We start from the raw sequence: 15946 nt of genomic DNA, 5'->3' as shown, positions 1-15946 counted from the left end.
ATCATAATCATCTCCTTATTGCTCCCATAATCGATTCTCTCTTCGCGAAATAAGCGTATTAATGCAGTGAAAGTTCACACAAATATACATTAGACAACAAATAATGACATTTATTTATAGTTATGTATTGCGTAGGGTCATATTGGCTAAGTTTATTATGCATTCAGTAAAACCACCTCCATATTGCTTCCATAATCAATTCTCTCTTCTCGAAATAAGCGTAAGTGAAAGTTCACACAAATATACAGTACATTAGACAACAATTAATAACATTTATTTAGTTATGTATTGCATAGGATCATATTGGCTAAGTTTATTATGCATTCAGTAAAACCACCTTCTTATTGCTTCCATTAGCGAATTCTAGTTTTTTAACTACGCGTATTAAGACGGTGAAATTTCACAGGAATAAAATGCGTGCAACTAATAACTATTATCGCGGTAGGAATTTTGCTTCCATCAGCGAATTCTAGTTTTTTAACTAAGCGTATTCAGACAGTGAAATTTGACACAAATAAAATGCGTGCAACTAATAACTGTTATCGCGGTAGGAATTTGGCTTCCATCAGCGAATTCTAGTTTTTTAACTACGCGCATTAAGACAATGAAATTTTACACAAATTAAATGCGTGCAACTAATAACTATTATCATGGTAGGAATTGCGTAGGATCATATTGACTAAGTTTGTTATGCTTTCAGTAAAACATTCAGAATGCATTCAGCATTCTTATTGCTTTCATTAGCGAATTCCATTTTTTTAAATACGCGTATTCAGACAGTGAAATTTCACACAAATAAAATGCGTGCAACTAATAACTATTATCGCGGTAGGAATAGCGTAGGATGTTGTTGACTGCATTTTTTGCGCTTTCAGCCCACGTCTGCCATGCCTGGGCCGCATTCACCTTGGCCGTCAAGACCCGGAAGAGAGCGAGTCTAGTGAGAGTGAGGTTTATAATCCCGTTTGTGTGAAGTTTGCTTCTTGATTTTACTCAAATATTGATATAAATTCAATTTAATTAGGTTGATTTTCATTCAAATTGAAACGCTTTATTGATGTTAGGAAGATTCGGGCCCAGTGGCAACTCATGAAATAAATATAGCAGTTTGACTCAGCGTTGAGAAGTCAAGGATTAGTGGTTAATTTAGTAAATAATATTAATTAATTAAAAAATACTGAGAGTATACATAATATTAAAGTATATAAGTTTCCAAAATATTTTGCGGTCATGGGCCGGTGATTAGCAAGCTTGCCCATTGCGTAAAGAAAGCAAGCAAAATTAACCCACAGTGCCAGGCATATCGCTCGGTATAAGAAACTTCAGGAGTCAAAGTCTAGGTCATTCGGGGTCTAGTCATTTCCAGGTGCGTGGTGCACGTGTTGTCGTTATGTCGACTTACGAATATTGTTGGTTCGTGGCTTGTATAGTCTGAACTTACAGTCAAATAATGAACTTACTCATTTACTAAACTTACAGTCTTAACAACGAATACAGTCAACAGCCTACGAATATTGTTGGTTCGTGCTTGTTTAGTCGGAACTTACAGCAAATAATGAACTTGTTCATTTACTAAACTTACAGTCTTAACGTGTGCCTACGAATATTGTTGGTTCGTGCTTGTTTTGTCTGAAATTACAGTAAATAATAAACTTAATCATTTACTAAACTTACAGTCTTAACGTGTGCCTACGAATATTGTTGGTTCGTGCTTGTTTAGTCGGAACTTACAGCAAATAATGAACTTGTTCATTTACTAAACTTACAGTCTTAACTTGTGCCTACGAATATTGTTGGTTCGTGCTTGTTTTGTCTGAACTTACAGCAAATAATGAACTTACTCATTTACTAAACTTACTTTCTTAACGTGTGCCTACGAACATTGTTGGTTACTGCTTGTTTTGTTTGAACCGACATTCCTAAACTGAACTTATTTATTTGCTGAACTTGCTGTCGTGCTGCTGACTTGGAATGCTAGCTTGTGGCTAGTTTGAGTCTGAACTTACTGCAGTGTCTTAAAGTATGTTAACGAATACTGGCTTCTTTAGAACTCAAATTTCTATGTTTTGCTATTCAGCAAAAATATACTTCAGTTTCAGTGGCGTCACACAACGCTCGTATTAGAATTAATTTGTTTCTGTGCGAAATTCATTAGTTTTTATTTGTTAAAGAAGCACTAGCATGAAAATTTTAGTCTTGGTTTGATAAATATTTCTTAATGATACTTCTAACTACTGCGCTTTCGTTACAAACTTTCACTCTTTTAATGTTTTAATTTTTCAGTTTTCCTACATGCGTTTTCAGGTTGTGACATGTTTATCCCAATTCAGCCGAATGTTTAGTTGAATTGCTAATTGCTGCTTGCCCTTACACTCATAATTGGATTGGAATTAAGATTAAAAATACACAATTCGATTGTTTCCTATCAACAATAAATAAGTTCCTCAATATAGCAGCATTCGGATTGTTATAGTTATTATTTTATTCTTCCATCTGAATGCATTAAATGAATCAGTGTATTACAAAAATTTAGAAAGAAACCATTCATTTGCCACCTTTGAAGCACAATCATAAAGATTCGAGCAGAATAATTACAATTTTAAAATGTGATCTCCAGCATCATTTTTCGAGTAAAAATATATTTTTTTAATTCCTTATTAAATTTACTGACCAAATAGTGACGTAAGGAACGGTTTGGACTCGCGGTTTCGTTACCAGTCCCACAACTTTTTTCTCAAAAAATAACGCCAGTAATGCCACAGCCTGAAGCTCTCTTTAATCAACAAAATTTTTTTAGGTTAAAAAACTATTCCACTCGCTGCACCCGTCTTGCCGAGCTGCTTTTTTTAATTGAACCTGATCTTGAGTTGCCACAGTCGAACACTTTCTTGATAGCAGCTCCTCTTTCCTTCACGCGATCTCCTAACAGTGGCGTTTTTCCGCAGATTCTGGAGCTCCTCAGCAAAAATGGTCGGATCATCAGTTGCTGGATTGCTCTCGAGCGTCTTCACAGGTTTTTTATTGCTTCAGCAGCTCTCGTTCGCCGCAGCCGACGGCCGCGGCACCGCAGCTACAGCGGCCGCTGTGACAGCCAGACAGCGGCCGTACTCTGGCCCTGCGTCAAGTCCTACACAGCGTTTCTTTCTTGGGCCTGTAAAAGGCATATTAGATTTCATGGACGACATCTTCGACGATGATGATTACCGCGGGCATGGTAGATATCCACCATATGGGGGATATCACGGTGGAGTTATTCCGCCTTATGCTCCCAGCTATGCTCCATATCCACCTCATGGAGGTTATCCACCCCATGTAGGGTATCCTCCTCATGGAGTATATCCACCACACGGTGGATACCCTCCTCATGGGGAATATCCACCTCACGGTGGGTACCCTCCTTATGGAGGACATCCACCTCCGGGAGCGTATCCTCCTTATGGTCCCGTTCATCCCCAGCCTATTTATCCACCTCAAATACCCTATGGCCCTTCATTCCCGCATGGTGCATATCCATCCCATCAAGCTATAGTACCAGGTGATTATGGTCCTCCTGTGGGATACCCCAACCACAACGCCATTCCAGTTCCCCCAGTTTATCCCGCGCCAGCCCCAGCGTACGGTCCTCAACCCTACAGCCACCCACCGAATTTCGGTTACGACCAACCCAAGCCAATAGCGAGCTATGGACCCCCGGTCCCTGTTAAACCCGTGGTAGATGCATACGGACCACCGATTTCTGCACCTCCAACCTATCCCCAACCTGTTGCCAGCTATGCACCTCCAGTTCCTCCAAAACCTGTGGCGATTTATGGACCACCAGCTCCTCCGAAACCAGCGGCTACGTATGGACCACCAATTCACCACAAACCCATTTCTGCTTATGAGAGTCCGAGCCACGTAAAGCCGATCGCAAGTTACGAGCATCGACCACCGCCAGTCTCCAGCTACGAACCCCCGCCACTCAAAAAGAGACCGGACTCCACTTATTTTGCTCCGCATGACGATGGAAATTCTGCAATCTTCGAAAAAATTTCTCAAATTCCTTCAGCTGATTTCGTCAGCGCCGAGCAGCACATACCTTCTAAGCCTCATAAATCCAAGAAAGAAAAATGGGTCTGGTCATAGGTCATCATGAATTCAACTCCAACATGTCAATACTATATTCAACGCCGAGACTCGAAATATTTATATTTATTCAGGGATTTACGCGAGCGTGATAGGAACTGATTTTTTATCTTCAAGACAAAATATTTTAAGGTTTATCACCAGGCTTCTCAGCCTCTAGCTTGTTCGTTGTGAACAAAAATAATATATCTACTTCTGAAAGTTTAGATTACTATATATAATTGGTTTTGAAGAAGTTTCAATAAATAGTTTCCGAACACAAATCTATATTTTGGACTTATTGCTAAAAATTATTTTGTGTGATTGTCAATCAATAAGTTTGCGATGATGATTTTTTTTATTAAAAACTATCATTTTTTATTTTTTTTCTATGCGCATCATTTAAATTCCAGGAGCACAAGGATTTTTTTAAATTACATTCCTCATCCATGTTGTAAGATTCCAAACGATCGAATTTCGATTGAACTAGTCCACGTAAGCTTTAAAATTAAGTTAATAAACTTGTCTTCACTAACATATTTATTTGTACAGCCTATATGCTATTTATTTATTCTAACTTGTCTTTCTATAGACTCTGAAACATTTCCTTCTTGAAGGTTTAATTTCATACTAAATAAATTCTGATGTTTCTCTTTCCTTTTCTGAATCATTCGTCCGGCGAGGTTTCAATTTGTTATCGGAAAAAAGTGTACATTTAAATGAATTTAATTAAGAGTCAGTCGTCCCCTAACGGAACGGCTGCTGTGCTCTGTTGTAGAAGCATTTAATTGCTTAAAAATATACCTCTGCCGTGCGGCAAAAAATTCTACAAGAGCAACCCAGGAGCCATACTTTCAAAACTCGCTAAGTGAACTTAAGTACTTACGCTCTATTTTCTTATCTATGATTGGTGGATTTTGCTTGAAAGGCCGTCAATTATTGGCTGATGACCTTACGATCTCTTAACTTTTTTTGAAAGTATAGGCCCAGGCAAGGAAAATTTAAGAGTAACAACCAGGCAGATCTGTAATCAGCGTCAATTATTATCATATGATGTAACCGCATTATATTAGGACAGCAATTTTTTTACTCACAAAAAAAAAATTTCGGTACATAGTAGAAAGGTATTCTTGGCGAGTTGATGATATGATCTCACATTATTGATGAAGGTTAAAGTTTACTTAGGTTATAGCCTACTTAATTAATGTAGGGTATAGCCTACTTAAGAAAATAATTTTAAAACCTACTTAATTAGTACTGCAGATTATTGCCCACTTGCAAATGGAGGTTAAAACCTACATAATTAATGAAGGTTATAGTCTGCTTAAAAATGCAAATTGAAGCCTATACTCATTTACTGCAGAATATTGCCTACTTATAAACGGATGCGATAGCCTTCATAATTAATGCAGATTATTGCACTGTTAGAAAAAAACGGTGAAAAAACAGTCCCACTGGCGTTCTAGTGGCCGGTCGCCCCGTGAAAATAAACTGTTTCGCCGTTTTTAACAGATGTTTTACGGATTTTTAGTGTTAAATTAGAATAAAAACGGCGACACGGTGTTTCTTTTCACGTGCCGACCGGCCACTGAAACGCAGGTAATACCGTTAACGGTAATTTTTCTAACAGTGTGGCTACTTATGAATGGATATTAGAGCTTACTGAATTAATGTTGACTACAGAATACATTAATCAGACCTCTGTTTTGTTTTGCGGAGACAACGGCATGAGCTTTGAAAATGCGCTAGTAGGTCAAACAAACACATGCCGTCTAAACGACATATTCAATTAACGCCAATAGATAGAGGTATAAAATTCTTGCAGGTATAAAAGTTTTGTGATGAGTGCAGTTGTGACAAATGCAATACATTAAAATTATGGAACTCATAAAGAATGCTTACATTAGACTCAATTATAATTTATTTATAACTTTTGCTTGTGATTGTAAACGTTTAGAATAATACAAGATTTTAAAATTGTGAATCATTTTACTTTGTACAGAAGAAATCTCCTCACGCGTATCTCTTGATTTATATAGAGTTCATAAATTCTGGTGCTGATTCAACATTGATTACTGTTTATTCGTCAAATATAAATAATTTGAAACATTATTTTGGTTCAGTTTCAAATTAAGAATGATTTTAAGTAAATTAAAAGTTAAATCAAAGTTCAAATTGAAGTTTATGTGAATTTAATTGCAATTTTCTTTGCGTTCAAATTCTTATTTTCACATCCGGTATTTTCAAAATTGAAATGATTCAGTGTCTGTAGCATTCAGTGTCGTCAGAATCAGTTGAAAGATCCTTCCACTTCGGTGGAAGAATATCTCACTGTGATTTCATCTAATTGACAAATAAGTTGATCAAAAATGGAACGAGTAGTTCATTAGAGTTCAGTAGTAAGGAAATTGATTAATGCAATACAGGTTAATTTTACATTAGTACTCGAATCACTACGATCGCAAGGAAATGCTTACGTCGAACTAAAATAACCATGATTATTCATGATGATAATTGTTATCTACTTTTTCGTTGCTAGTATTGCAATGCAGCGCAGAATAAGTGATGTCAAGATCCTGGCTACCTCACCAAGACAGTCGCTCTTGTTTAGGAACAAACATGATCACTTAGCCAGCGATCTAAAGGCCGATAGCAAAGTTCATTAGACGGGACTTTAGTCACTTATAGTCTTAAGCCCAATCCTTAATCGTGGATTCTTAATCTTACTTAATTATTTTAATCTTAAGCCCATTCTTAATCGTGAATTCTTACCCTTTATAGTTTATTCTAATTTTTGGCATACTAATCTTCTTTTTGAAGTACAGTAAACACTGCAATGTGTCCTAATATTTTTTCAGAATTTTTGTAATGGTTAGTAATTGCACTCTGTTTGGTCTGTAGAAATAAATATTCCATTATGAACGAGGCGTGACTCCATGGCAACAAGCAAGCCTTATCAGGAATTTTTATAATAATTGAAAATAATGAAGCTGATAAGACATAACACAAGAAGAAAACTGATATCTCATAAGACAATAATCAAGCTGATAACGTATGAGGCAATAATGAAACTGATTACACCCGTATTAATATTGGAACTGATAACACACTAGACAAAAACGGAACTGATAGGGTGATAGCACATGTGATAATATTGGAAATGGTAGCACATAAAGCATGGATGAAACTGAAAACACCCATGATATGTATAGTCTGCATCATTAATAAATCTAGGCCTACACCCGATTGAAAGACTTGAGTAAAACTTAAAATAAGAATAGAACGTTAAAATTCACTGGTATTTACGTGGTACAGAAATGGAACAAGTCTCTAAAGCAACGCTGAAAACCCGGGACTCATGCAAATCATGAATGCAAATTGAGTTGAAAATCTGTAACATGACCTAAGTCATCATTCGTGCTGTTCAATATTGTAATGTTCTAGCTGACGATACACCAATTTTCCAAATTTTTTATGCCTTTCAATGCCATAAAAATGCGCTTAAGTTTTCCCATCCGTTCAACCTTTAAAACCAGCGACATCCAATTTATTAAAAAATATAACTCAGTACTCACTGCAGTGAGTGACAGAGAGCGCATTTCTCGTCAACGAAAACGTGAAGTCACGGACAGACAGACAGACGGACATGGCGAGCACAATATTGCATTTTTTCCATACATAAGAATGTGCACTAAAAATGAACGAAAAGATAGTTATTACTCAATGGATTCAAGGTTAGTAGGAGCATATTAGTCATGCTTTCAGGCTCCGTGCCTGATGAGATCTCCGAGAACTTGTGACGCCGACACGGAAGGAAGACGTGTTTCAACGTCATGCCTACACTCAAATTAATTGATACTCTATCCAATTAAATATGTTAAAATAACGATGCGCTTCTTGTCTCTGCACTTAATCAGAATAGCTATGAGCCCAATTTTGCAAGGCAATTGTACGCATCAGTGTTACATACAAAAAATAGATACATACCTGGGGCCATACTTTCAAAACTCGCTAAGTAAATGTAAGTACTTACGCTCTATTTTCTTGTCCATGATTGGTGGATTTTGCTTGAAAGGCCGTCAATGATTGGCTGATGAACTTACGATCTCTTAACTTTTTTTGAAAGTATGGGCCCAGTGCCACTAAATGGACAATATGATCCATGCATTTCTCAGAGTGTACGGCCTTGATTTATTATACGCTATAGCGTCACAAGCTGGACAAACTAATAATAGTGAAGGGATTCACACGCAGATCGCTGAACATTACGCCATTTTTCATTTATATCAAAAGTGTTTAGAATTTTAATGCAATTGAAAATCCGAAACAGGTAAATGACGAATGTTACAGAAAGTTTAGAAAGTTTTCGATAAATTTCATTCAACTTTGAGTAAAGTTCGAATCTAACTTTTTTTAACAAAAATTTTTTATAATCTCTTGAGTTCAATGCATGAAGCCATTACCGATGCACGTGTGAGCCATATTTATTTATTAACCTTCATATACGAAAACCTGAATCCTACGAGTTTATGAACCCTAACTTGCTAAAAAAATTATTCAACGTGTGAAGTAATCGCGTAATGACTCACGCGAAAACTCCTTTACATTATTGATTTCAATCGGAATTTTAAAACCAAGAACCGAGACAAATATTTAGAAACTGATTTTACCGACTCACGGGCCTGACTTTGGTTTTCATCATATATCATTATGCGAAGATACATGACTAGCACCGAGAAAAGCATCGCAACGGCTGGATCATTATTTTTAAGAAGGTCTAAACTTCGTTGGTGCTAAGACTAAGGAAAAAACTTTAACCTCAGATCCTCGGGAGATGCGAAAGTTTTTGGTGTTAGGGCCCTCGCTTCCTCCTTGCTAGCTGCATTGCTACAGCCTTCTAAGGAACGATAACCTTCCTGACACCTACGCGGCTATACGCAGACCCTCATCTTTATTGTCTTGATGTGAAATGTAAATATAATGTAAAATATATACAAGTAGCGGTAGTGATTGTCTTAATGAATAAAGTGTGTCTAGACTTAGTCACAACTAACCTCTGAATAAAGTGTGTCAAGACTGTCACAATTAATGTGAAATGTAAATATAATGTAAAATATCTACAAGTTGCGGTACTGATAACTTTAATAAATTGCCGTCTATGAGTTTTATAAACTTTTAAAAGATCATAGCATAGATTTAGTTAATTTTTGATTACTTGTTCCCTTTTTTACGTGATTGAAAACTGCGTGTAATGGTTCGCGCATTGTTTATTAATTTTCCGGCGAATATTACCTGCGAATAATGTTCTTTAACAGTCATTGCGTGGATTTTTGTTTTACGTTTTTATTTCAATTAATGAAATGATCCGTAAAAAATTATTGCTGCAGTTACCTAGCTCATAATACACTGCCCACCAATTTGGAAGAATGATTGAAGGTTAATGATTTCATAATTGAACTACATTGAATGGCCCTGTTAGCCAGGAAACCGTATTGCACTCCTTTTAGTTAAATATTATTTTTTGAAAATTTATAATCTGAAAATTTCTAATATATATTTATATATTATATTATTTTTTTATATCACCAATATCACCTGAAATTTCAGGAATATCTTTCTATGCTGCCATCACAACCCTCACTTTAGCCAATTATAAACATATTAAGCAATCAAGGTGTGTTTTAATCCCACGCGACTCGTGCCTCACAGCTTCCGGCCTGATGCAACATTTCAAGCAGGAATTCTGTATATAAAAACCATACAAATTTTTGCGCATGTGTGCCAGAAGGTTAATGGTTAATTTCCTCGATCAAACACCCCAGCGGCTTGACTTTCTTGCGTGTCCTACAGCATCCTGCGTGGGAGTCTTAATTTCTTCCGGTCCATTTGAGGAGATGGGCAACTCCGGAACAGAGTTCGCAGCTTCGATTTACTCAGGCGTATTTAAGAGAAGCTGTGCAGGTGAAGCTGCACAAGCTTGTCGCAAGTGAGACCTGAAGCATACAGTGGTGCAGTGACCACCAAAAACGGTAATACTTCTTTTCGGGCGCTAGAATACTCGATTATGCAACATATAATTTTTCAAAATAAATTTTATAATGTAGTACGAACCTGTAACGCGCAATGCATGATCATTTCTCATTTGTTCGAAATCACTCTATGTCTTAAAGTGCATCGTTAATAAAATATTTGTAAACCTAGATTCACTGAAATAATATCATCATAAATATCATTGATTAAAACGACGACAGTTATATATCATAAAAATTACCTCTTACGTTACCTGATTGGCTTATATTCCAGTTGTTGTCTCAGAATTTTTCTTCAATATGCCTTACCAATTCCTCACATTTGCCATTAGTTTTGCTGATCTCCAATGTTAACTGAAACAGTTTCTCGCTGATGAATAGGTCAGCTAACCAACAGTTTTCGTTTGAATCGTCATACACGCATCATAAGTCTTCATGAAGCATACATTCATAATTGAACCCAAGTCTATCGTGCAACTTTAAGAAATCCTTCTCAAATCTTCGCTTAAAACCCTTTCGTGTAACACTGTTTCTGAATCCTTAGTGGCAACATCGTCTATGAATATTTCGTGCAATGTCGTTTTGATCGAATAATTCGTGCAACCTCGTATCAGAATCGTTTGTGCAACATCGTATTTGAATGATTCTTGCAACATCGTTTCGTAACTCTTAATACAAAATTGTTTATTAATTCTTCGTGCTACATCGCTAACTAATATTTCATTCAACATCGTTCCATTCGCTCACAAGTGCACAGCCGACATAATCTGCAATAGGCTTTAGTAGCCCAATTATCCAGCCAGAGAGAACAAATTTCCGGAGCAATTACTATTAATCCGCCCCAACGTGATGCTCATAAATGCGAAAGATCTTACGAAATGCAATACGAGAAGTTATTCGCAAGTCAATACGAAAAATGTCATTACTGTAAATACAATACGAAAATGTACGATGTAAATGCAATACGAAAAGTCATTACTGTAAGAAAGATCGTACAAAATACCGTGCATAAATAAAATAGTGTGCATAAATGTGCATAAAAATACCGTGCATAAATAAATAGACGGCACAAAATACAGGACGAAAGTAAGCGCAAATAAATGAGCACCGTGGACAAAAAGCATGGAACATCTGAAATACAGAATGTTGCATGCTGGAATGCCAACAATAAAGTCATATTTTGTTGAAGGAACTGACAGTCGTTTTTCAAATTGTCTCTATAGCATTCACATTCTTTGAGTGTTTTTTCGATAGTTTTTTTTATAAAATACGCAGTCAAAATCAATACTTGAGCTTGTTCAAAAATGTGACGATGAAATAAATACGATGACTACTTCTATTAAGTTACAAGTGATGCATTTAATTGTTTGCTCATAATTTTTTTTATTGAAATAGCTTCCAACCTATGAGAAATTTGCCTAATATTACGTTTAGCTCGTAATTTCTATCAAAAAGTATATTTTTTCTACAAAGAACACAAAATCTATAGCTTGTAATTTATAAGTGAAACCGTCGAGCAGTAGGGTAACATGGGGCAGCGAGCCCACTGCGGGTCACGGGCCCATAGCGGGTTTCTCGCTAAGTATGGCAGATATTGATCCGTGTTCTCTACCGCCGGTCGACAGTTTCACTGGGATGAAGTGTACGGATTTACGTTTTGCTAAGTGTTTGCGTTATTAAGTTTAAAAATTGAATAACTCTATAGGCGCCTAATTCACATCATACATTCCTCATTAGTTGCACCTTTAAACAAAACAAAGAACCACCTCGTATCAATTAAAACTTCGTCAAAATTTTAGTTTAAAAAAAGTGGGGGGCGCGCTGCCCCACGTTACCCTACCAGTATTGCATCCTCCACGCAAAGAGAGATTATATTCAAATAGATTTATATCGTATGCATTATGAATTTTTTTAGATAATTTAAACTCCTTTTAATCAAACAAAGAAATTTCGCTTCAATCAAATTAGCCGTTTTTGTTTGTACTTAAAGATTACATCGTGAGTCCTGCGATAAACTATTAATCATTTATGACGCTTTATTCATCAACATCAAAATTTCCCCTCATGTTCATTTTATGCATCTATTTATAATTGCAAGGCAATACCAATTCATAACACAAAATTTATTTTTGCAGGATCTTGACCATGACAACGAATAGAATAGTCATCGGTCTGGCAGTTCTTGTCTGCCACGGAGGTGTGCAGTTGTCGCACGCAGATCGTGTGAGCTCGTACGCCCCACCACCAGCGAGGGATTACTACAATAATTATTATGATGCCTACGGAAATGCCGCTCCCAACCAGCGATTCTTTCTAGGTCCAGTAAAAGGACTCTTGGATAAATTCGACATCTTTGGCTTAGGGAAAGGTAATTCTTTGATTCCTCCTTTTGGATGTCCTCCTTATGGAGGAGGTGGATACTACCAACCACCAGCTTCATCAAAGGGATATCCTCCTTACCCTCCTCCTTCCGGTCCTTATCCATCACGGCCTGACAACTATGGACCTCCGGCAAAACCTCCCGGTTATGCGCCACCAGGTCCTCCAGCTTATGATGATCACTATAACCATCACAGACCAAGTGACGATCCAAAAACTCACTACCGACCAAGTCATTCAACTTCTCGACCTGTTCAAGACGACAAGCAGATGCTCAACACCCGACCTCATCCACTCTACGGTTGATGGCTGAGTTAAACCATAGTGCTGATGGCTGAGCTAAGCCATAGTGCTGATGGCTGAGCTAAGCCATAGTGCTAATGGCTGAGCTAAGCAATAGTGCTGATGGCTGAGCTAAGCCATAGTGCTGATGGCTGAGCTAAGCCATAGTGCTGATGGCTGAGCTAAAGCCACAGCAAATGAATGTGCTAAAGCCATCGTACTATGGCTGAGATAGAGGCAGCTTACTACATCTGAATGTTGTCATTTCTCTTTTGGCAGAGATGGATTATTTATTTTATGATCTCGGAATAATTGTAAAGAATATCAAATTGAAACGTAGTAATTATAGTGCAAAGTAACGGTACGCTTTGATAACTGTACAAAAAATGTTTACCTTTTTATTAGCTCGAATTTAGCATGAGTTAAGTGCTTTTATAGGAAATATTCTAATATTTCTAATGTGTTTCGAATAAATTGAGAAAAGGCTACCTACCGTTACACTTACTTAACAGCGAAGAAACATTTTGAATACTAATGCTTATTTTCTGTCACTATTAACATTATCAGCCAGCTTCTGAAGAAAATTTCCAGTTTACAAGTAGAAATAGATGATCATTATTTCTTGACTGAAGTTCCGTCATACAATATAAAAGTTGTTGGCGTCGTGATATTGTGAGTCCAAAGATTAACTTCCTCAAGGGTAATTATAAAGACTCTATTTATTATTTATTTCATAAATATTGGTAAGAAATAGGCTTATAAAGTAAGAAATTGCTTTGGCTTTCTACGTTTCAAATTATTTATAGTTCACAAATGCCTTATACTAACATAGTTGAAAATACCAATGCAATTCAACATGTAATTCGGCCGTAACTTTTATCAGTAAAATTCTAAATGAGGTCGCAGAATTTATTACGCGATCTGAAGTCAACATTGACACTTCAGCAAAATTAAATAAGGTATTTCGGTTAAAATTTCTAATTATGGAACTCAATATTTATAATTCATTTGTAAATTTACTTGTTAAGTACCTGATGTTTCGTATATCTAACATTATTTAGTCAATTGCCTAATGCAAAATAAATACTTATTTTATCTACTGATTTTTATTACTGTTCTGCACGAAGCCCATGCAATTTATCCAAAGTAAGGTCCACCATATCCAAATCCCCCATGACCAAAACCACCATGGCCAAAACCACCGTGGCCAAATCCCCCTTGTCCATAAAGTCCATGACCAAACCCTCCGTGTCCGAAACCACCATGATGCCCATAACCAAGATGATGACCGTGATGATGTCCATGATGATGTCCAAATCCACCGTATGGTTTAATGAAGCCACCGTGACCATTATGTCCTCCATGGCCATAATGTCCTCCGTGTCCTCCGTGTCCGAAGAGGAGGCCACTGACGGCCGCCCCAATGTGATGGGGAGACAGGAAACGAGCTGTGGCTCCTCCGCTCCCGCCGCCATGATGGTGGTCTTCAGCTCCCACCAACACGGCCGCTAAGAACAGCAGCACCAACAGGGAGCGGTTGATCGAGTATTGCATCTGTAGAAGGATAATTGTTAACAAGGAATTTAAAAGCAAAGAAAACGCCAATAAAATTCACGAAAACGATATTGATACGTTTTCAATATCGATATGGTGAATGTTCTTGGCGTTTTCTTTGCTTTTAAATTCCTTGTGAACTTGCGATATAAGCAGACTGATAATATAAGTACTAGGATAATTCTAGCAATTTTGGTAGCAAATTATGCGTAGAAAGTTTCATTACATTTCCAAGTTTATTCATGTCGTACACCAAAGTGGGTTTAAATGCAGAGTGCTGAAGATTTTTTAGTATCATTTAATTATTTTGAGGTCATTAGTAATACGTTTACTTGATGTTTAGATTTATAGACACATACGCAGCGCTGAAATTTTTTACATTGCCCAAATGTAAAATTTAAAATACTCATTGAAATTGAATTGAAATCCGTCTATTGAAAATACTCATTGTTGCACAATAGTTGTTGTTTTCGTGATAAAATCATCACAACGCAGAAGCAGCAGTGCTCGAACTGCAGATAGTTTATTTCCGAATCCAATCCTCCTCCGTGTAAGCGAGGTGCTACATGTGGTCACGTAACGATTAGGGCCCACAGATCTAGAAGCTCCCGAACTTTGAAAATATTCATATAGTGATTATATTTCGTATTAATAACCCTGATTTAATTGACGTTTGTTCCCAGTAGCACATTCTGTATAACTTTATTTACTATTGCAATGATAGAAACTCAAAATATTCTCTGAAACGAAAGGAAATTTGTGGATTAATCGCTAATAAAAACCCTAGATCAACCCACCATATGTTGCTTCGTGAGGACCCGAACGTGAAGGCGAGGTAAGTGAAGTGTCAGGCGTCGATTCTCTCTTTTATAAGGCAGGCTTTCGTAGCCACCTTTTTTCTCGTAGGAAATACAGAGCGGAATTTCCGGTGCTCGGAACGAGTACCTTGAACGAACGAAGTATATAGGAAGTCAATCAGTTATTCTATAGGTTGTTGCTTCTCGCAACAAGGATGTGCAATTTACTGGCAGTGAAGTGTGAATATAAATGCTTTACAAGGTAAATTCAGGCATAAATAATCAGGTTATGACAAGTTCTTTGGCTGCCACAGGCTGCGATAACAATTTTAGAAATTTTTTAAATAAATTTTGTGCGATCCATTACATATGCATGCAGTGTATTGTAGCGTTTGCTAATTGCACTATTATTTCGCTAGAAAATTCAATCATAGTCTTTCGATTTCAACGATTATTTTTATATTTCAGTTAGTCTTTCAATACATTTGCATGCAATACCGCGATTATTTTCTTCTATTAATTTGCTCGCTAAAGCGTTCAGCCAACAATTCACTCGCCCATGTTGCAATGATTATTGAATTGAATTCATTGCTTTCATCTTGATTTACAGATCAAATGCCTCTCAATTCTGTTCCAAAATTGAGCATGAAATGTAATTAACGCCCGTACGATAAATTGGATCACGTTGGGCTCGTTCGACTACATTATTTTATATATTTTATTATTTGGAAATTCACACACGACTGAGACATTTTACTCAACTACTAGACTCAAATTTGAGGCCAGATTGAGTGAGATTGA

At 36.9% G+C, this 15946-nt stretch overlaps 3 protein-coding genes across 3 annotated transcripts; 2 read left to right on the top strand and 1 right to left on the bottom strand.

The window, feature by feature from the left end:
• Positions 1 to 1345: 1345 nt before the first annotated feature.
• On the top strand, positions 1346 to 4761 carry LOC108669001 (extensin). The gene is made up of 2 exons (XM_018156286.2): positions 1346 to 1366; positions 2946 to 4761. The coding sequence occupies exon 2, from the start codon at positions 2968 to 2970 to the stop codon at positions 4123 to 4125; it is 1158 nt and encodes a 385-aa protein (XP_018011775.1). The 5' UTR covers positions 1346 to 1366; positions 2946 to 2967; the 3' UTR covers positions 4126 to 4761.
• Positions 4762 to 10070: 5309 nt separating this feature from the next.
• On the top strand, positions 10071 to 13891 carry LOC108669004 (annexin A11). The gene is made up of 2 exons (XM_018156289.2): positions 10071 to 10133; positions 12269 to 13891. Exon 2 carries the CDS (start codon positions 12279 to 12281, stop codon positions 12816 to 12818), a length of 540 nt encoding a protein of 179 aa, XP_018011778.1. The 5' UTR covers positions 10071 to 10133; positions 12269 to 12278; the 3' UTR covers positions 12819 to 13891.
• Positions 13485 to 15175, bottom strand: LOC108669006 (glycine-rich cell wall structural protein). The gene is made up of 3 exons (XM_047880745.1): positions 15146 to 15175; positions 14038 to 14348; positions 13485 to 14007 (listed from the first exon to the last, which is right to left on the bottom strand). The coding sequence occupies exons 1-3, from the start codon at positions 15146 to 15148 to the stop codon at positions 13932 to 13934; spliced, it is 390 nt and encodes a 129-aa protein (XP_047736701.1). The 5' UTR covers positions 15149 to 15175; the 3' UTR covers positions 13485 to 13931.
• Positions 15176 to 15946: the final 771 nt, after the last annotated feature.

Source organism: Hyalella azteca, unplaced genomic scaffold, assembly GCF_000764305.2.
Source record: "Hyalella azteca isolate HAZT.00-mixed unplaced genomic scaffold, Hazt_2.0.2 contig6127, whole genome shotgun sequence".
NCBI lineage: Eukaryota > Metazoa > Arthropoda > Malacostraca > Amphipoda > Hyalellidae > Hyalella > Hyalella azteca.
The sequence above is the reverse complement of the archived record's forward strand: the minus strand, read 5'-3'. Positions and strand labels throughout refer to the sequence as shown.

Coding starts and splice junctions, on each gene's coding strand:
- LOC108669006 (XM_047880745.1), bottom strand. Junction 14,008..14,037: donor GGTGGTTTCGGACACGGAGG/GTTTGGTCATGG, acceptor TGGACAAGGGGG/ATTTGGCCACGGTGGTTTTG.
- LOC108669004 (XM_018156289.2), top strand. CDS start 12,279: ATGACAACGAATAGAATAGTCATCGGTCTGGCAGTTCTTGTCTGCCAC.
- LOC108669001 (XM_018156286.2), top strand. CDS start 2,968: ATGGTCGGATCATCAGTTGCTGGATTGCTCTCGAGCGTCTTCACAGGT.